This window comes from Echeneis naucrates, chromosome 16 (assembly GCF_900963305.1).
Source record: "Echeneis naucrates chromosome 16, fEcheNa1.1, whole genome shotgun sequence".
NCBI classification, from domain to species: Eukaryota; Metazoa; Chordata; class Actinopteri; order Carangiformes; family Echeneidae; genus Echeneis; species Echeneis naucrates.
Window position 1 is genome coordinate 13,980,803 of NC_042526.1, and position 21,332 is coordinate 14,002,134.

The 21,332-nt window shown below is 41.5% G+C and overlaps 1 protein-coding gene across 1 annotated transcript in view; it reads right to left on the reverse strand.

Moving 5' to 3' along the window:
- The window catches only part of megf11 (multiple EGF-like-domains 11), a 48,696-nt gene that overhangs the window by 6,105 nt on the left and 21,259 nt on the right, over nt 1-21,332 (reverse strand). Inside the window, 10 exon segments of the mRNA XM_029522461.1 lie at nt 1,894-2,028; nt 3,433-3,579; nt 6,421-6,523; nt 6,660-6,823; nt 8,427-8,547; nt 12,504-12,678; nt 13,167-13,379; nt 14,720-14,856; nt 15,643-15,763; nt 15,920-16,166. Of these exon segments, the coding sequence (XP_029378321.1) occupies nt 1,894-2,028; nt 3,433-3,579; nt 6,421-6,523; nt 6,660-6,823; nt 8,427-8,547; nt 12,504-12,678; nt 13,167-13,379; nt 14,720-14,856; nt 15,643-15,763; nt 15,920-16,166 (1,563 nt within the window).

Here is a 21,332-nt window from a genome sequence, read left to right on the forward strand (position 1 = left end):
GTAAGACATTGCTCAAAGCCATGAAAGAGAATTCAGAAATTCCCTCTGCCTTCCTGTAATTTATATAAAAAAGGTAAATTAGATGCAAATTCTACAGTACATTATAGGTATCGTTCCTCAAAGCAATGATGAAGAGCAGAATTTTTTTATCTTTGCACTCTATAAGCGGCAGGGAACCGCTGACAAGGCAAATACACCACTTTTGGTCACACAGATGTTCAGATATATGATAATATATCTGATAATGTTAAACTAGCTTGCATTTTTAGTGGTAAACAAAAACTTACATGTATAATATGTATTTATATGATGTATATAGAAAAATGATGAGGTTGTGACTCTCTATCATGTGGATTTATTTAACTGTACAGAAGTTTTAAACTGCATATTTACTTATAGTATTTGTGAATTATAACGTCTCCTATTAACGCATTTTTTTTAATTAGTAGGAAGAAAGATTTGTTTAGCTATAATGCCGTTCATTACAAAGTTATACATCATCAACCAAGCATGGATGTCTCACATGAAAAGGTTAACTTTCTGACAAATACATTAATAAATTCTGTTATTTGTTCACCATTGCTTATATCGTTTATTTATATATAAACTTCCTCATGAATATTTCTACCCTTGAATACAGTTTAGTTATTGAGTAGATGAGTGATGACAAAAAAAAAAAAACAAAAACAAAAAAACCTGCAATACTTTATATAATTTTTTTGTCTACTATTTTTCTCTTTGTTACAAACATATTTTACAAGTCAGTGATATTGTAATTCTATGTATAAGTTAAAAATTTTTAAATTCTCTCATATTCCTGGGTCACATCAAGAGTGCAGGCAGCATAATTAAAGAAACTTGTGTTACTCGTAGTGATTCATTTACACAATGTCAAGACCCCACATTACAATACCAAGACTTGCTTGTCAAAACATATTCTATTTAAAATGTATAATGGCTCACACCCTGGAACGTTAACTGGGATTGGCTCCGGCAAACTGTCGCAACCCTGACAGATAAGCAGTTAATAAAATGAATGAAGGTATGTATGTGCTGAAAATATGTGTTTTTTTGTAACATCCTAATCAAAGATGTCTGAGGCTGAAATATAAGGAGGGGAACTGCAGGCTTTTCTGTCAGCATCTTGCTATGCAGCATCACAAGGGCAATTCACAAAGAAAAGTTTGCCTGGTTGCCTTGAAATTAAATTTAACCAGAACGACAGATGTGCACACGTGTTGTCTCTTTGTTTCTTTGTATTTGCGAAAAGCAATTTACATGCATCTCCCTTTGCAGAGTTAGGAACAGAGACAGAGGCATTTACTTGATGTATCCTTTGTCTCAAAAGTGGGACTCTGCAATATTCAGGCTCCTGTTGAAGGTTGTTTTTTTTTTTTTTTTTTTCTCCTCTCAGGTCTGGGTTGCACTGATAATAGCCATCATTTCAAGTCTCAAGGCTAACATGCCAGAGGTAGAAGCAGCAGGTCATCAGTTGATCTTATTAGAGCCAGGGAATACAGGAGGAAAGACTGTAAGTAACCCTCACAAACTTTTATGCCAGAGAAGCTTTACTGACATGTAAATATTATAAGATGTTATAGGTTTAAGTACATGAGAACTTTTAGAATGATAGAATCTTGAATGTGTGTTGAACTATTTTCCTTTTCATACTCAATGCCATCTTTATAGCCAGCCATCCTTTTACTGAATGCCTTATAACAATTTAAATACAACTTTTTTTGGATTTAAAATGGAGTAAAATGCCAAGACATTTTCAGATGTAAACCGTACTGTAACATTTTCCAGCAGAAGAGACCAAAACTTCACAGTGAATGAGTTTGAGGGTTGGTGAAACAGTAGGGAAATGTCAAGGAGGCACAGAAAGCTACTTGCCTAGGTTGCAAAGTGAGCCAGAGAAGCCCAACCGGCACTCACAGTGGCCTGTGATATGATGGCACGGCCCGGTGCTCTGGACACACTGTGGACACGACTGGCTGCAGCGGTGCCCGTAGAAACCTGGAGAACAGACTGCAGCCAGCAAAGTGCGGCAGGAGAAGAGAACCAATGAGCCAATAATGTTGGCAGGAACAACAGGTATAGAACAATGAAACAGGACATGACGAGAATGATCAAGGGAGAAAAGAAAAATCAAGGCGGTCAAGAATTAAAGACGGAGAGATGACAGACAGCAAAAGGAAGGGAAAAGCAGGAAAGTCTGACATTATTGTAGTCTCTCCCAATTCATCTGTTGCCAGATATAGAGTAATAAATGAGTTAAGAGAATCATGAAATTCTGTTTTATGTAATATCTTGAGAGAAGTTCAACACACAACTGGGCAGTAATAATGTGGGTTCCTTTGAAAGAATGCAAATCATAAAGAGACATTCAAAAGGTGCTATAGGGAAAATTATACAAACATTTTATACAAAGATTCTTCACTGTGCAACTGTGATAAGAGGCTGCAGTTTATATTAAAAAGATATTTTCATTTCAGTACAGCAAGCGCATTAAATATCCATGTTATGTTTCTTTTTGCACACAGTGATTTGTGATTCATACTCCAATATCACTATTCTCGGGAGACGATCGGGGTTTACAAAAATAGAAACCTATTAAGATCTGACAAAAACACCCTGGGTTGTTGTTCAACAACCATACAATGGTAAGTTTACCCTTGGGTTTTTATTTTATTTAAAGCAGCAGGTGTGATTCACCTTTATCATCATCTGGAGGTGCAGAGAAGCGTGTAATCCTTCAATTAAAGTTTCAACAGGAAAAACTGCAAATCTGTGGTTATGAGGTTTTCAACTGACATGGAAATTATCAGTTTAAACATTGAATTTGGAGGAGTAATCATTTCCAGTTTGCCTCTCCCTCTCACACACACATTCACACACACGCATGCATGTACACGCACATAAGCTCCTTCCAGCCACTCGCTTACATTCCACTCAAATTGATGTTTACCGGTTTGTGACTGTGAATTTCAGTCCCAATCAGTGAGCTCATCACTTGAGAGCAGCTTCAGACAGACCCCATTCACAAACCAGAGCTCGCACTCCCAGTGAGCACGCCCTCTGATGAGCCTTGGGTGAGGACTGGGAGACTCCCACTGAGAGTTAGTTGTTGAGGACAGGGTAGGGGGTGAAGTATGTGCAAGAGTGTTTGTGTGTGTGTGTGTGTGTGTGTGTGTGTGTCTGTGTGTGTGGTGGTGGTGTCTGTATGGGGCAGAGACGCTGTGATTAAGTGATAGCAGTGATGAAGGGTTTACACTCAAGCAGTCCGAACTTCTTCTCCTCTGCTGGCTCCCCCCTTCAACAATTCTTCAGAGATCAAAGGAAGGTCAGGCCGGCGATGCAGTTTGTTACTGCCTGCATTTCCTAAAGCTTGGACGGAGAGGTGTTCGCTGGGAGAAAGACGGGGAAACTCACTTCGTTTGCAAGAGGTCCCCCTGTATCCAGGTGCACACACACACGTGCCATCCTCTGGAGAGCAGGATCCTCCATTTTGACAGGAGCAGTTGACTGAACAGTTGGGTCCCCAGAAGCCTTGTGGGCACACGTTATCACAATGGATTCCTGCAGACATATACAATGAGGAGGATTCAGCAAAGAGGGCACTAAGAGGGCAAAGATGGAGGTGTCGTAATATTGTAAGCAGCCAGCTTTCTGTAGAAACACACCATCAAAGGGAAGCATCCACAATGCCTGATTACAACAGATGTGTGGAGGGTTTTTCACCCAGCATGGACCCTCAATTGATTTTTGAACTGAATGAAGAAACTGCAGTTTTGAGTGTGTGTGTGTGTCTTTTTTTTTTTAGTTCAGCCCATCCTTTCAGACTTTTTTTCCTCCTTTCCAAATGTATTTTATTTTTGATCTGACTGGGGCTCCCTGCCAGTGCACTGTGTTGATTAACAGGGTTGGGTCTCCGGAGAGGCCGAGCTTGTCTCCCATTCTCTTTCAGCAGAGCCGGGTTAGTGTACAGAGCCGAAGGGAAGTATTCAGGCTACAAGAGCACAGTCTGGAAGTGTCACTGTTTATTTGGTGCAGCTCCAACCGACTAACGCAAAACACTGCATCCATACCGAGCTTGCGCTGTGTGCTGTGAATGCATTAGCACATTCTTCAGAGCTGCACATTTTTTTCCTCAGCCATACCCATGCTTTCAAAAAGTCACATGCACGGCACTGTTCCCACATGCAAGTTCATAAAAGAAAATATTTCACTGCAAAACATAGAGACAATTGCGCGCACACATACACATGCCCACAAACTCTCCAACCTTTCAAGTGCCAGCCCTTAGTTCTGAGCCTCATCTGAAATTTCCTTTGAATGAGACAATCTGAGAATGGTGTGGCCATTAAAGCCGTATTAGTGCAGTACCTTTGAATTAAACCTGGACTAAACTCTGGGGACCGATGTTATACAGTAACCAGGGCGCCTTGGGGTTGGAATGAAGCAGTAATGGAAAGGAAATGTTAGTGCTGATGAGCACGGGGCTTGGTAGCAGTGATTTAGTCAGAAGCCCAGCCATGGAGATCAAAAGGAGGGCAAGGATTGTGCAAGTGTGTTTGAGGTTTTGCTAGGCCAGGCAGAAAAAACAGTGACTGCCTTTACTGACAGAAAATGAATGCGGACAGAGCATCACACTTTTCAGTCTAATGGTGACAAACAGAGGGGCTTTGGATGCCGAGCGAGGGAGAAGAAGAAAGAGTGAGAGAAGCCAGAACTGAAGACGCTTCAAAGGAGGCTTTTTGCTGAGAAGTGCCAGAGGTCTCACTACCCAATTTGTAGAGCGAGCAGAGCAAAGCAAACCTCTCTCTCCCATCTTTAACTCCTTTTCTCTCAGTGCATGTAAACACACACTCACCTTAACAGCTCTTCGACATGAACTAAAATCTCCTCTGAAATATAAGGTGAAGTCCTATCAATACATAGTATGGAGCCACAGCATCAAGTGTCTGATATTCAAAACTGCACTTTTTTAAATCTTAGTTAGCTGATGTCATGCTTGCAACAGTCCAGTAATAACTGTGTGGGCCACTTACCCGCACACAACAAGAGGGACAAGCTTCTTGACAGTTCATGAAGCTTCACAGTAAAAACAAACAGGAGGTTGACAGCAGAGCAGGATGGCATGCCAACTGTGGGGCTGATGTGACAGTGTTCATGACAAAAAATAGCTATAGTGTTTCTGGAAATAGCCGTGTTTTTTTTTTTTTTTTTTTCCTCTCCATCCCTGACTTCGGCCTGTGACGAATCCCACATTGTCCTCTCTCTAGGTGCTCTTCCCTACAGAGAGTCCATTGTCAAGCTTTGGCAATTGAAGTATGTATGTATGTGTGTTTGTGTGGCCCACTGGGCTACAGGCCGCCCCCAGCCAAGCACCCCAGTGACTCAATTAAGGCTGACAGATGGTCCCGACCTGTGCAGGATTCAGAGCATGAGAGGACCGTTTTGCTGGCACTGTTCTTGCAGATAATAAAACCCACTTTTTTTTTTTTTTTTTTTTTCACCAGAATAAATGCCCTAAGCTCAGGAGGCTGAATGGAGTGGGCTGCTGAGAGCTCACAGGCTTGACCTTTCCTGCTGAATCTATTCCCTCCCTGACTGCACCTCTCCACCCAGGCTCAGAGACCAGGTCCTTTGGTAGCCCCCCATATTTGACATTCAGATGCAATGCTTCGTTTTTGAGAATAATGATCCTCACCCTTGCTGTGACATTCACACTTTCCTACCTCCTACTGCTCTTGCCCTGTAAGCAAATGTTAGAAATGACAAGAAACAAAGAGCAGACATATGTTCATATAAAGCTGAGAACTTGCATCGAGAGGGAATCGGAGTTCAAACAGACAGCCTGAGAGAGAACGAATCTTCTGATGTATAAATATGGCAGTCAGATCATTGAGATTTCACAACAACCTGCAACTTCAAATTATTAACAGAGCCAGAAACAAAGATTAAAATATTATAGGCTGTGTTCAAAACTCATGAGGACTTTCTGGGCCAATGATTTGATCTCCAAATAATTATCTGGTGAGCCACTTCAGACGTTGTGTAACCAATAATGGATGTAATATAAGCATGATTGCATATCAGCATCCAGTGTGTCAGCCAGCAGAATGAATTTAGGGCTCAATTCTCAATATCTCTCACTCACACACTGCGTCAGCTTAGTGGCAAAACAAATTTGAACATTTAATCAACAAACTCTGTTTAGGCATGCTGTAAACATCGTAAAACACAAACCATAAATGCCCCAGCACAGTTTTTCCATTTTCTTAAATTGCACCTGACTGGGATCTGATGTTTTTAATTTTCGCTTCATGAGAATAATTAAAGACACTTCAGAGCTCAGAGTTTAATATTCCTGATGCCAGCTTGTTCTGGTTATTCTCTAGAGGAAATGATCCTAACCTGTCCAGCCAGGGTAGCAGCGGCAGTAGCCACTCACGGGGTCGCAGCCATCAGCGTGAATGCAGTCACAGCGCTCACGGCACTCCAACCCATAGGTGTCATCCTGCCAATGATAAAAAATACACGGTTTCAACACGTGGCACAAGGGCACAATGAGACACTAGAGGTCGTACGGTGCTCTGAAAAGTCAAAGCCAAATGTTTTATTGCAGCACCCTCTCAGTCAGAGGGGAGACTCACAGGGCAGGACTCATCACAGTGCTCGCCCCTCCATCCTGGAGAACATGTGCAGGTGCCATCCATTGGATCACAGGCAGCACTGTTGCTACATAAGCATGTTTGATTACAGCCCAGACCCCATGTGCCACTTGAGCAGAGGATGGAGCAGTCCACTCCCTGCCATCCTGGCATAAGAAACAACAGACACACATCGGACATTTAAAGAAACCAAAAGTTATGGATGTATTTACATATAACTGTTTTACACATAATGATAGAGATAACCAAATTAAACACATAGTGCTCTGATTCCCAGCCTATGGCTTGAAACCTCAGCATAAACGTGAGAGGTCGACTGAAGTGAAATTATTAATGGATTATGAAAGGAAGAAATTATTTAATTTTTGCTAAAATCATGATTATTTGTAGCTATGGAATGATCTAGAAATGGCAACAACATGTGACCACCCCTTTCCTTGTTTTGCCAATTGGTTTTAACTGAGCCTTTAAAAGATCTGGCTGCTAAATGTAGTCCCTCTCTCACCTTCCCTGAAGGCGGCTGTTAGTTAGAATGTATTATAGTAGTACTTTATTAGTTCTCTCTTTGTACTTTGTTTTCTTGTATTTACAACAACTGCACAAATTCCCTAAATCATTCACATCGTACACTGCTGATTGTGCATTCACACTCCATTACTAGATTACTGTGTTTCGTATTATGCATTTACATACACTAGGGTTGTTAAATAAGATGTTTCTCTTTGGCTGTTGAAGTCACTTGTCTCTGGCTATTGTCAAGGCCTTATGAGCCAGGTTGTAACATCTGTTAGATAGCCCATCGCTTTGGTTTAGACTGAAGATCTCATTAGGTACTGGCTGGAACAAGATACAAGTTTTTACAGTCTGGTGGCCGACTGACTTTGGTGGTACCCTGATTTTTCCCCCGACACCACCATGAGGTTGACATTTGTGGCTGTGAGTGAAATGTCTGAAAAAAGTCATTTGTGTGGTCGGTACAAACATTCCTGTTTCCCTCGGGGTGAAGAGCAGTAACTTTAATTAGACCTCGACCTTTTCTTCAGAATAACCATCAGGTCAAAAATCCTGCAATCATTTTTGACCAAATATTTTTTTTTTTTTTTTTTTTTTTTACCTGCAATTTCAACTGGCCACAGCTTTAGCTTGTGTCATTACGAAATGTGAGTATGCAGACATGGGAAAATAATATGAGTTAGTCTTTGGTTCTCTGGACAAAGTATAAACAAAAAGAGCAGCTACCACGACTCTAAAGTCTTAGTCCACTATGGTATATTTTTGTTGTTACAATTATCATGGGAGAATTGTATATCCTTCACCTGTACTTGGAATCTAAAATCCTCCTGATAAAATAATCTGACAAGTAAAGATGATTCAGAACTTGACCAATATCATGATAAGATGACAGATCTCAAGTCGATATGGTTTCATTTTAAAGAGATACAAACTTAAATGTTAAGGAATCATTGCATGTAAATGTACAACAACGTCAACCCCTTAATAACATAAATTAAATAATACGGGAAAACCGAACGTAGCACAGAGAGAACAGATCATGTGGCATGAAGGAGACAATCTGACGGTTGTGTGTGACACAGCAGGTAAACACGTCATTAGTTTTACATTTTCAAGTACAGCCCACAAGAAATGTGAGAAATGTAAAAATCTGTCTCTTCAGTTTCAGTCATCTTTGGTCAGTGCAGCTATCTTGCTCAGTGCTCTGAACAGCTACCACATTCAGCTTTTCTTTACCTTCCCTGCAGATGCAGGAGCCATCGACAGGAGAGCAGGATGCATGATTATGGCAGGAGCATGTGGACAAACAGCTTGGTCCATATAGACCAGGAGGACACACTGTGGCACAGTCCTCACCCTGTGGTAGACGGGATGCAAGTTTGTGAGTCAAAGAAAGGGAATAAACGCTGACTGTGGCAGCCTTAAAATAAGAATAATATAGTCGGAGCAGAAACAGACAGAAAGCATTTCTCTACGGCAGTTTTTTTTTTTTTTTCAGACCAGTGATATCTGTATTCAGACGAAGGAGAAAATTAACAGTAAAACTGAATGGATTTATGATACTGAAGTTCAAGAAGAAGGACCGCTCTTGATTGCCCCAAGCTATTGCCTCATAGCTTCCAATTATCTGGTCTATATGTGCATTCTGACAGCACCTTCTGCCTACCATGCCTCCCCTTTTTGCAGCTCTGTTTCACCCCATTGCTCCACTGCTCTTTCATTCTCTCTTGGTTGCTCTCTCGCTCCACTTTCAGCTCTAGTGGGGGGTCTCAGAGAAAAGTATTAAAATGGTGAACCTGCTCTTTATCCATCCATCGTCAATCAAGCTGCTATCAAATCTGTCCTTCACACAATAATTTATGCTTTAAAATGTGGTTATAGGCTGCTGAAAATATATGGGTTTTATAGACATAATGAGAAAGACCACCTAGAGTGACCAATCCCCACTGTAGAGTAATGCAGGGCTCTACAAGTCTCCTCTAAAAAGTCGAAGACCAGAGACCAAACCTCCATTTTGTCCCTACATCCCATAAGACACAGCTGATGGTCTTTGCGGATCATGTCCTCCAATTGGCCACTCCAACCAGTTGGTGATGAGCGCACGAAAGACGAATACTTGGCATGGAAGAACCCACCGAATAACTGAAGCGGATGTTCAGGAAAAAAAACTAGATCCCCAAGACGTTTTCTAAGAGACTACAGCCAACTCTAAGTCTACTAATAACAAGCAAAACAGTGGGATATCAGTAGCCATGCTGGTCAAGCCTTTAAGTCTCCCACTATGACATTAGAAGGAACTATCTGGTAAAGAACATGAAGTATTCCTTCCCTGTCCTCTGCAGCACTGGGTCATTAAAATTTCTCTGGTTTAAAAGCAGAGCACAACCCTCCTCCACTGGTCTCGTCCTTCCCTAAGCTTGAGATCACAGCCAGCCTATGGATCCCCACACCTTCACTTCGAAATCCTGCCTTGAGTGACAGGTGACATGATGATTTAGAGTTCCAATTAGTGACCCAGAAGAGTCCTGAGAGGCTCTCGCTTTGCTCACCAGAGCACTGGTGGACTGCTGGCTGCTCACTGCTCTCATTATCATTTTGAACTCAGTTTAAACAGGAGGCAGGAGGAGATGTGCCAGTGGACGCCAGGGGCAGGACACACATCTTAAAACATCTCTCCTCCCTGTACACCACATAAAAGCGCCTGTCTGTGAATGAAATTTTTATCAATCGGTTGCGATAACCTTTGTTCTACCGAAAATGACAGCTTCAAGACTGCTAACAATAGCAGTTCAGTTACAGTTGTTAAGCGTGGAGAGAAGTTCAACCCACTGGGGGCGGGGGAGGGGGGGGGGGGGGGGGGGGTTAGCCTCTCTTCAGAGCAGAAGCAATTTACTGCCGACTGGACTCATGGATAAAACGTCATGCAGCCACAAACGACCACGTGGATTTTGTTGCATCCACGGCTGCATCAGATTCCACTTGGTTTAACCCTCAAGGTGCAGAGAGCAACGGCTGGCCTGCTCTCAAGAGGGAAAAGACGGCTCACTCATTAGTCGACTGATTCATATTCCTTCTGAGGTGTGAAGAATGGAAGTCTGAATGTGGAGAATCATTATTAATACACGGGCTGTCAGTCCATCGCATGAGAGGAGGAGAACCTTACATAACTACACAGTCAATGGAAGCAGCAACCAGACCTAAGCGCCGCGAAGCAACCAAGTCATCCCAAGGCACCAAATTCATACCTATTAGTATCTTAGCGTTATTGAAGAGGGGTTTTTTGTTTGTTTGTTTTTTTTTCCTGCCAGAAAGCCTCTCACTGACATGACATTGATCAGCTTGGTACCCACTGAGACTAGATGCAAATGGCAGCACTAATTACCAATCAGTCTTACTCCTTAACATTTCATCTAACTGCTGGATGAGTGACTGCAGTTTAAAATTCATGCCGCAAGACAGAAAATGAACCACTGAACCTTTTGATGAGGCTCGAAAACCCTGAGAGATGAGAAAATGATTTGTTTTCACCACCTACAAATGCAGAGTGGAAGCCATTTCTAATGCTTTCATATTTCAAATGCTGCAGTGTCAATAGAATCTCGATAAAGTGTAGACTTTGGGGAGACATTTTTCTATGAGTACATGCTGCAGATTGCAAGGGACAAGGCCTGAATAGGTAACATGTAATCACTTTGTCCCAGTCAGAAAGAGCATGTCCAATTACTAGAGCTAAATCAAGCGTACAGGAGCTCAGTCTGCTCCAACACTTTGCTTAGTTCGCCCCCAGATGGGACTCTAGAACAAAGATGCAGCGGGGAGGCTTAGTCCTATCAGCTGCCCCCTGGAGAAATGACTTTGCCACCAATCATATCCTCAGCTCCATCATTAGCCTCATTTTAAAATCCCACTGTGTGATAAGGATCATATGTCATGCATATGACCAAAAGTTACACACTCAAGACAATCGTAGCTCTACCTTTTCTAACAAACCATCTGTCTCGCACTGAAGCAGCTTTGTTAAGAGAATTTAAAAAAAGCAAACCGCAATTGCTCACCACCTTTCTCTCCCTCTCTCTCTCTCTCTCTCCCACACACACACACACACACACACACACACACACACGCACACACCAATCCTCCATATGAGGCGTGTCTGTTCCCATCTGACTGCCTCCTTTTCTATCCAGCTCCTGCCCTCTAGGTCTGTTTAATGGATCTGGCAGCCCTTCCCAGCAGCCGCCAAAGAGAACAGGTGGAGCAAATTAAGACACAGTCTGCGGCCCTGCTCGGTAGCTCAATACACCACAGTGGCCCGCTGTAAGACACAGGCAATTTCCACTGAAATGTAATGTTGGCAGAAATGTACCCTCTCGGTCTCAGTTGCTGTGTAACTTCAGATTGCGAGACAGGAAACACAATGGGAGAACTGATTGAAGTTACCCAACTAATTTGACAGTTGTAAAAGGGGGACAATATGGCTGCAGAAAAACGACCAAAAACAGAAACAACGTCTATATAGGTCAAACATTCAATTTTCTCCCAGTTGTTCTATGAACATACACATCAAAGCTTGCTCTCAGATTGTCTTGCAATGCTGCAAGTTAAGCCATATCAAGTGCATTTGTGAGATACGCACAACTAATTATTAATGCCTGCACATTTAGCAAGGAATTTCTTGTGGTGCAATCGAGCACATTCATAATGAGGCAATAATAAAATGACTCACCTTGCGTCTGCCTGCCTATGTACAAAAACCTTTTAAAGTAATACTGGGCCTGTGTCCAGGACATTACGGCCACACTGAAGCAATCATTTTACAAGGGCCACAAATAACATGAAATATAAATCAAGGCTACAACCTCAGGTAAAGTTCATACTGTAGGAAGATGAACTTGCGGTTTGAGATACCCTTGCTGCAATCACCTTATATGATTATCAGTAAATCTGTTGATTCTTTTTGTTAGAATAAAGATCAGAAAGAACAAGGTTACGAGGGCAAAAAGTCTGCAATAGTTTTAAAATTGTATTACTGGTTGACCCTAATTACTGCAGTCTTTAAACTAGACTTTAAACACAAAGGTGTGGCAATTTAAGGAAAAATATAGTGCTTTTTAATTTTATCTTCCTCTGTCATTTCATACGAAGTTAAATAGATACTATCATCATTTCTTCACTATTCTAAAGTAAATATTGGCAGCTAAAATTTAGATGTAATGGGAACATATAGCAGTAAATTAAGAATTAATGTTACTGAGAATAAAACATAAACATGATAGCAGCCACTACATAACCATAAAGGCACAGGGCACTTACCATGAACCCAGGGGCACATATACAGGCACCTGTGACTGGATGGCAGTCAGCTCCATTGGTGCAGCTGCAAGGCAGCACGCATCCCTCTCCATAGTATCCAGGCGGGCAGGTCTCATTACAGTAAAGCCCAGTCCATCCTGCAGAGCAGGTGCACTCACCAGAAAGTGGGTGGCAGCTACAACATAATGAGAGAGAAACATGAGACAACAGCAAGAAAGAAAGAAGAAAAAGAGAGAAATGAAGTTGCAGCTCTGAGTGTATCAACACTTCATTCCTGAGCAGGGTCAAAGTGCGAAGTCAGCGCCAACAGCAATTCATTCATCAATGTATCTACGTGGTCGTTTCAGAGACGTGGGGTATCCCTCCTCTCCTTCTCCCTGTAATGACTGCGGTGGTCAGGGCCCAACTTCAGCCGGAATCAGACCATTAACATTGCATTAACTATGAATGCAGCTGAGAAATTATGAATGAAGCAAAGGTTGTGATTAAAAGCTAACTGGATGACACGACTAAGAGGTGTCCAGACTTCAGAATGAGTCCTGGCTTGGAGCTTAAATGAGGCAAAATTGAGTTGGAGTTCAAGCCTTCAGTCATATGGGGCTTCACGGGGAAGCTATAGGCAGCTTGGCCTCTGTGTGTGGCCTTGAACTGATGTTCACTTACCTCACTGTGTTGGTGGTATTACAGGGACAGTACTTGTCACAGATTAGGCCATAGAGACCTGGGGGACAGAATCTCTCCTGGCAATTAGGCCCTTTAAACCCCGTTTCGCACAGGCAGGCTCCATTGATGTGGTGACACTTGGCTCCATTCTGACACTCACACCGCTGGTTACACTGTGGACCAAAGGTGCCCACCGGGCAGTCGTCCTGACACCTAAACAAATTCAAGCCAAGACATATAGCAGTAAATTAAGATAATAAAAAGGTTAAAGAAAAAGGGAAAAAAAAATGCACTAAATATGTAAATAAATACATAAAATTAAAGGAGTGACGAATGTTTAGATTATATAATGTATCTATAGCAATCTTGAACACAAATTTTCAAGATATTCATAATATAGAATTATTGTATTTTATTATCTAGAAAATCTTAAACTTTTCTTTGGTTTGGCTTCTAAAACATCACGATTTTCACTACACAATAAACTAAAGCTTTTTGGATGGAGGTTAGACAAAGCATAACATGGCTCCAAGGCTTATACAATCAAATATCCGTACAGTTTCTCAACAGGAAGAGGACAAAAATTGACCATAGAAGTTTTACTGAGGAGTTTCTCCACATGAAGTCCTGAGTAGATTACTTAAGTATACTGACTTAACCGTCCAGTAATGGTGGAGCATCAATCTCAGGGGTCTAACAAAGCTATTACAAATTGCTCAATTACATTATAAAACGGCTGAATAATATTTTACATTTGAATTATACCAAGACTAGCTTTATCAAGGGACAATAGTATTATTGTACTAGAAAAGACAGGGTGGGAGTTAACGCAATCTCAGATTATTGCTGGCAGGTTAATTCACCTGCCACTGACAAAATGAATGAGGGCAATTTTGCAAAATAATAAAGTAAAGAAAAAGTCCTGTCGAGGAAGTGTTTCCATCCAAGAGACAATTGCTTTAGCTGAACTAATAAACCCAGGCTGATCTGAGCTGCTGTGGCAAGCATGGGGAACTAAAAAGATCTGTGGATTTGAATGAGACCTTAATATAAGCCCATTACTTATAATTAATGAGCAGAATCCAAACTGCATGTAGCCCATGGTGAGATCAATGGACAGGCTGGGATTGGAGGCGGATGTAGGTTGAAGACATGAAGTCTTGCTGGCCAGCATGAGGTACAATGTTAATTAAACATAGACACCCCTATTAAAAGCTTCCAAGCCACCTTCAAAAATGGTGTAATAGGCATTTATAAATGCTCATTCCTCCTGAGCGTGGGATTATTCTAACAATTCCCTTCACTTTTAGAAAGCAACACGCAGGTTTGTGCCTTATTTGGAAGTCAACAAAGAGAATAAGTCAATGAATGAGTGAAATGTGTTACTGTGGGTATGAAGCCATCCCTTGGCATTAAATACTAGTATCAATTAATGATGCCGTTGTCTGACCTATTTTCAAAGTAGCAGTACAAAAGTTTGTACAGCATACTTCACAAAAGCCTTTTGTGCACAGTAATTGAGTGGTTATGTTCCGGGGGTCTCAGCTGTTTACCTGCGTCCACTGAAACCGGCCGCACACTGGCACTGGCCCGTGACGTGATCACACAGTCCGCCGTTACGACAGGAACAGTCTTTACTGCAGTTGATGCCGTACTTGCCAAGGGGACACGGCTGGGCACAAACTGAGCCCTTAAAAATACACAATAAAGCATAAAAACTAATGACTACACTTCACTACAACTGATGTACCTGAGAATAAACTTGTTTGGACTGCAGTTATTGTGCTCAAGGAATCCTAAACTAAATCTGAACAGACAATACTGTTCAAAACAATATTCCTCGTTTTCACATATCATCTCCAAAAAGCTCATATTAATGAAGAGGTTACTTTTTCAGAGACATTACTAATAGCCAAATTTAGTTATATAAGTACTTCTTAAAACATTATCACTATTTACATAGCAGCATTTGTCCCTTTAAAATCATCTCATTGTGGGTGTTCATGCAAATCTGTCAACAGGAATTCTTTTCAGCAAAACTAAACGTGTTAAAATGTATTAATTTCCATTCAGGTTTGTAATTCAGCCAAAAGCAAACATTCCCATCTGATCAATTCAAATGCAAACCAATAGTTTCCAAGGATATGCTGAAACATGCCCAAAGGGTTTATGAATCTAACTGTGGGTGGCAATATTCGCTTGATTTGCTTTTACTTCATGGACTACACTTTCAGAAAGGATATATTCCCCGCTCGGAACTTCTTGCAGGGAGCAGATGATCCCACTTTTTTATATATAAATGAACATGGCATCTTGATCCTAAGGTTCAAGTTCTTGACGTGTCACTCTTTGTGCGTCAGTAAAGACTATATTGCAGACCAAACCATTTTTCTTTTCTCCATTAAAATCAGCCCTTTTCTTTTCTTTGGCCTTTGTCCCACACTTCCCTCCCACCTTTGACTAACACGAGACCCACCGTCCACCCAGCAGGGCAGGAACAATCCCCAGTGATGTGGTGGCATGTCCCTCCATTCTGACAGGGGCAGCGCTGCTCACATTGAGGCCCGTGACTCCCGGAGGGGCAGCGCTCTCCACAGCTGTCAGCAGTCAAAAGTCAGGAGTCAGACATGTCCGAAACGTAACCTGTGTCTGCCTGCAGTTCTTTGCATCAGCAAACAACAAGCCGCACATTGACATTTTTTAATGGACGTGTTGCAAGTGTTGGAAGGAGTCGACGTGTTTGCGCTACTCACAAAGCTCCTGTGTACCCTGGAGCACAGATGCACTCTCCTGTCTCGTGGTTGCAGGTGGCACTATTGAGACACTGGCAGGGTAGTTGGCACGCCTTTCCGTAGTAACCATACTCACAGGGCTCCTCACAACGCCATCCCTGGTAGCCATCGGTGCAGACACAGGCACCTGTGATGGGGTTACACTTTGCCCCGTTTTGGCACTGGCACCGATTACTGCAGTGAGGTCCCCAGTAGTCGCTCTCACACCCTGCCGGCACAGAGGAAAGAGGCATCAGGCAGGGCAGGGTGAAAAAACTCAATATTTGTACCAGTATTTATTTACCTGAAATAATATTTCAACTAATCCACTTACGCATATACTATGTCCTTACATGTGAGAATCCATTATTTACAGTGCTGCCTCAACTTGATGATACTGACATTCATCTTCAGCTTACGCCATTAATAACCATAATTTTTATCAATTCAATAAAATCAGTTATCAACGGTATTGTGTTTATTTTCTCACATTTTCCTGATTACTTGGTTCTTACATTTGTGTATGTGCAGCCAAAGATATTGAATACAATATAATAAAAGTTAAAGTTTCAATAATTTCACTTTTTTAAAATTATGAATAAATGGGCAGACACAGTATGGTACCTCAGTCAAAAAGTACCACCAAATGGATAACAATATTGTCAATGTAAAATCACAGTGACAACAACAATACCGACACTGACACTAATGTCAGAAATAACAATAATCATAAAACCTGAGTATCATCTGAGCTTCATCTTTATTATTCATTTGTCGTTTTGACTCCTGTCCAGAGTTACAGGGTAACACACTCCACAGGCTTTTATCCATCAGGCACACAGTCTGAAGAAGAACTGGAAACTTCACACAGCAAAGCCCTGAGCCACGTATCAAAATGAGACTGTGTGTGACCTCTGAGCCTCTGTTGCACATTCCCTAGCACTACTCTGGTATGTGCAAAGCTGCTGTGAAACAGATATAAAGCCAGCAATGCTGCAGAAGCAAAATTCATCTGCTGTCAATTTGAACCTTGCAAAACTGTAACCAATCTGTTGGTTTCCTGGACAAGACACAAAAAATATATGTAGAAAAATACGATGCATTATAAATGCAATCTCGTACTATAAAAGGCTGCCTTATCAAGTTAACTTATTAATATTATTATTGTTACTATTATTGCTGCTGCTGTTGTTTTTTGCTATTATTATAATTATTAATAAATATAATCATAATCCAGTTCCAGTTCCAAAATATTTTGCTGTAATTTGCATGCATGCTGAACTTTGTTAAAGTTAATGCTGTGATGTGTTTGTTTGCTTTTACACAAAATAAACCCCAATAGATTTAGGAAATAAACTGCAGCTGGAAAAACAGAAATCAGCTGCCAGCCTTCAAGCTGTGCTTAGTCGATAGTCAGCCAATTATGACAAAGTTAGCTAGCATTAGCTGGTGAGTATGCAGCAAATGAGCTGTTGAAAAATCCACATGCAGACCTAAACAGAACTAAAAGGGGAGAGAATATTTAATGATTACTATAATTAGAATAGTTCATCTTTTAAAATATATCAGTGAGCTGTCAACAAAGCCCATCTTTGTGCTTGTGCTATGTGTCAGATGATTAAAATGACTTCATAGAGATTACTGCATGTTTTAAACTTGAACAAGTGTCTTTGCTGTACCTTAATCTTCCAAAAGAAAAACACTAAACGCTAAAAGCACGATTGCTTGCAATTCAAAGCTCTTTTCTCGCCATTAAAACTGCATGTAATTATCAGTTTTGACCACTAGAGAGAAACACAGATCCCTCTCCCTGCATCTAAATTTTAGCAACAAATGGAATCCTTTTTCTGGTCATCTAAAAAGTCAATATTTACTCCTATTTTAGATCCGTTTAAGTCTGTTTGTTGTTGATTTTTCAACAATTCATTTGCTGCATACTCACCAGCTAATGCTAGCTAACTTTGTCATAATTAGCTTAGAATTGGCTAAGCACAGCTTGAAGGCTGGCAGCTGCATTTTGTTTTGCCAGCTGCAGTTTATTTCCGAAAATCAATGGAGGTTTTTTTTTTTTTTTTTTTTTTGTGTGTGCATAAAAACAAACGAAAACATCAAATCATTAACTTTAACAAAGTTAAACACGCATGCAAATTTCAGCTACATTTATTTCCAACCGACAGCCCAAAGCCCCAAAAATATCAGCCTTATGTCAAAGTCGACCGAGAAAAGGCATCAGGTTTTCAGAACAAGGTGGTTTGAAGTTTCTGATCAAGTGACTAATGATTATTTCCACTCAGACTTAAGCGTGTGTTAAGCTGTGCGATCTCTCTGTCGCGGCCTATTCAATGCACACTGCGGTGCATCATGAGATTCAGGGATAGCAACAATATTTATGCAGATTCAATGCGCGTCAACAAGATTCCTGGTACTTTCCCTCCCTAGCTAAAACTCTGCTTTGCCAGTGTAGGGGCTGGGGAGCTCTGAAATTGCAGGAGAAATAAAATCTACCACACTTTTGACATACCTTAAACATCATAGAGAAAGGTCTTAATAACACCCTTAAAATGAATCTGTAAAATGGGACGCAAATGTGCAAGCTGTTCGCACCTCTCTGGGACGAAAGGAAAGACCAAAAGAGGACGCAAAGAGTAAGAGCACAGGATTGAGGGAATTATTTATTTATTTATTTATTTATTTTTTTTTATGTATAACAGTTTGGTACTTGTATGTATTTTAACACCTTTTTGCAAGCGCAACTTCTGCAGTGAGCTGTCAAAACAGTCCATAAAAAAAAAATAAGGAACTGAAAGCAGTAAAACTTTCAATCCTCTGTTCATAAGCATTCCTTTTCCAAATTTTTCGAAATCTATTTTTAACTGAGGAATTATAATGAACTTGGAGTAATAGTGCAGCAAGTTTCAATTTGATGGAATAACACCTGGATGAGACAGCGTTCATCTTCCGTGACGACTGTGCAAATACCCAAGAGGTGTCATCCATCAGGAAGAATGAGCAACAAAATTACTCTTCCCAGCTGTATTGTAATATTGGCACAAGAGAAAACTGATTAAGTTATAATGCCAAGCCACTTTATGTGGGTTAATGTAAATAGTTCTGCAACATTACTAAGTGGTACCTCAGGGAAAGATGTAAAACACGCAATTTCCACACTCTTCAAGGGATGGGTCTGTTTAGGAAAACTCATTATGCCCCGAAGACTGCAAGCAAATAGCCAATCTTCAGGGTTAAATGAACAACCAGCTTTTATGTGAGAAACGATCACTCAGCTGGGGTTTTAGGCTGTCTTCACTATCGCCAGGGTGATTTAAGTGATTGGTATAGCCTTATATCCCTCAACATCTGCAGCAGCGACGTAGCTGTACTGCCTCACATAAAATCCCATTTAGAGATTCTGACCAGCAGAACAACCAGGAAGGCGAATATTCCACTTATTGATTCTCACATCATCGCAGGCTAGCTGTAAATGTAAAGACACTATGACCTCTGCCTGCCTGCTCACTTTGCCAGAGCTCTCATCTGCCAGAGCAGAAGCCTAATGAGCCCTGTTTCGTGGTCAGCACTGAAGCCTGTTTTTCCATGTAAACAGCAGGCGGATGATCAGCCTCTCCTCGAGTCGGACAGGTCTGCTCTGAAGGGGGTCCCGAAACACCAGACAAGTGTAGTATTACTTCTATGGTCAGACAGACTAGGGGCCACATTACGGGGTTCACATTGATTTGATCTAATTTGCTCCTGGCCTCCACTGTGGCGTGAATGAATTCCCTGATGGCTGAGCTTCAGCCACGCAAACGACCCAGGCACATTAAATCTGAGGTGTGCGCGGGCAGCCGACGTAATGAATGGCCAGTTTAGCTGCAACTTGGTTTAGCAGTCTATAAGTACTCTCCAGAGCTCCCTCGGCTCAACGCTTTTCCCTCAGCACAGCAGAAAAAACAGGCACTGCACTACAACTGCCATCATTTCTGGTTTCAGCCTCAAACCTTCACCACATTAATACATAGTGCATTTTATATTCTTACATGTGTAACTCAAAATGTGATGTCAGTAAAATGAAAAAAAAAAAAAAAGAAAAAAAGAAAATGCCAAGAGCGGCAAAGAGAAAGAGGAATAAACCAAAATCTATCCAACGCTTAATTTGCAGAGTTTTCTGATGCTTAGGAGCTCAGAAAATGTTACCATTTGAAGTTTTAAACCTTCTTTAGCTTGCAGTTAGAGGCCTCAGCACATTGAGAGCAAAGCCCATTATCTCGCTGTCTCTCTCGTACACAGAGGTTCTCAAACTCTACCCAGTGGTCTCTCACTTCCCAGCACTGGCAGTATTTAACTGTGATTAAGGAGTCAGAGTTCATGATGAGCTGCGGGCAAAAACAGAAAATAGCAGCACAGGAAAATAGCATGTAGCATGAAGGTTTCAGCTTCCAGAGAGCACAGGTAAATTGTCCAATGTGACGAGGGCCCTGTTGGTTGCGGTGTGTCGGCCGTGGATTCCGTATAAGTTGGAAACTAGAGAAGTGCTCTCCAGCCCATTAACTAATCTGGCCTGGGTCAGCGAGCCTAACAGAGGACACATACACTGGACTCTCAGAGCTCATAACGCATAACACTTAGACTGTGGTTAACCTCACGCACAGAGAACATTCCAATCCCAAGGTGCTAATCCCCCTGGATGGAACAAAACCCAATCACGTTGAGGAGTACCGACAGATAGCAAACTTCTGGAGGTGATGTCCAAAGAATGGGCTGAGTGAGCCATCGCGGTGCAGCTGAGCTTTGAAGTGTGCTCCAGTGTCTGCATGATCACGGGCTGGCTCAACAGGATTAAAACCAAACAGCTTTCAGCAGCTGACTGCATTTGGAAGTTCTCCTGAACTTGGCCTCTTCAGCAAAATGTTTGTCACTGTTGTGTGGAAGGGGGAGCCTGTACCATGGAAAGCTGCAGTAAGCTTCTCATAACCAAATTGAAATTGGGGGCCTGAGTCAAGCTCTTCAAACACAGAGTACGTCTTTCTCCATTCAAATGAGATTTTGTTTTTATTTTTAATTTATTCAGCTGGTCACATGGCGAAAGCAAACTTCAATTAGAATCGCAGCTGGACTTGTAGTAATGCCAGTCAACATGGCTGTTGCAGACGCTCTGCCAGCTCGAACTTGGAAAAACCACATCATTGCTTTTGGAAAATTTGGCTCGTAGCCTGACTCCACTCCCCACCGTCTGAGCCTCTCACTGTCACATAACGATTATTAACACACACTGTTGACACTTGAGGAATAACTTAACTCAGACAAGACATTAGAAGGGAAATTCTCTGACTCCTGAGAGCCTTTTAATTCTTTCTTACTCTCGGGCAGAGCTTGTGGCGAAGCAAAGCAGCGTGAC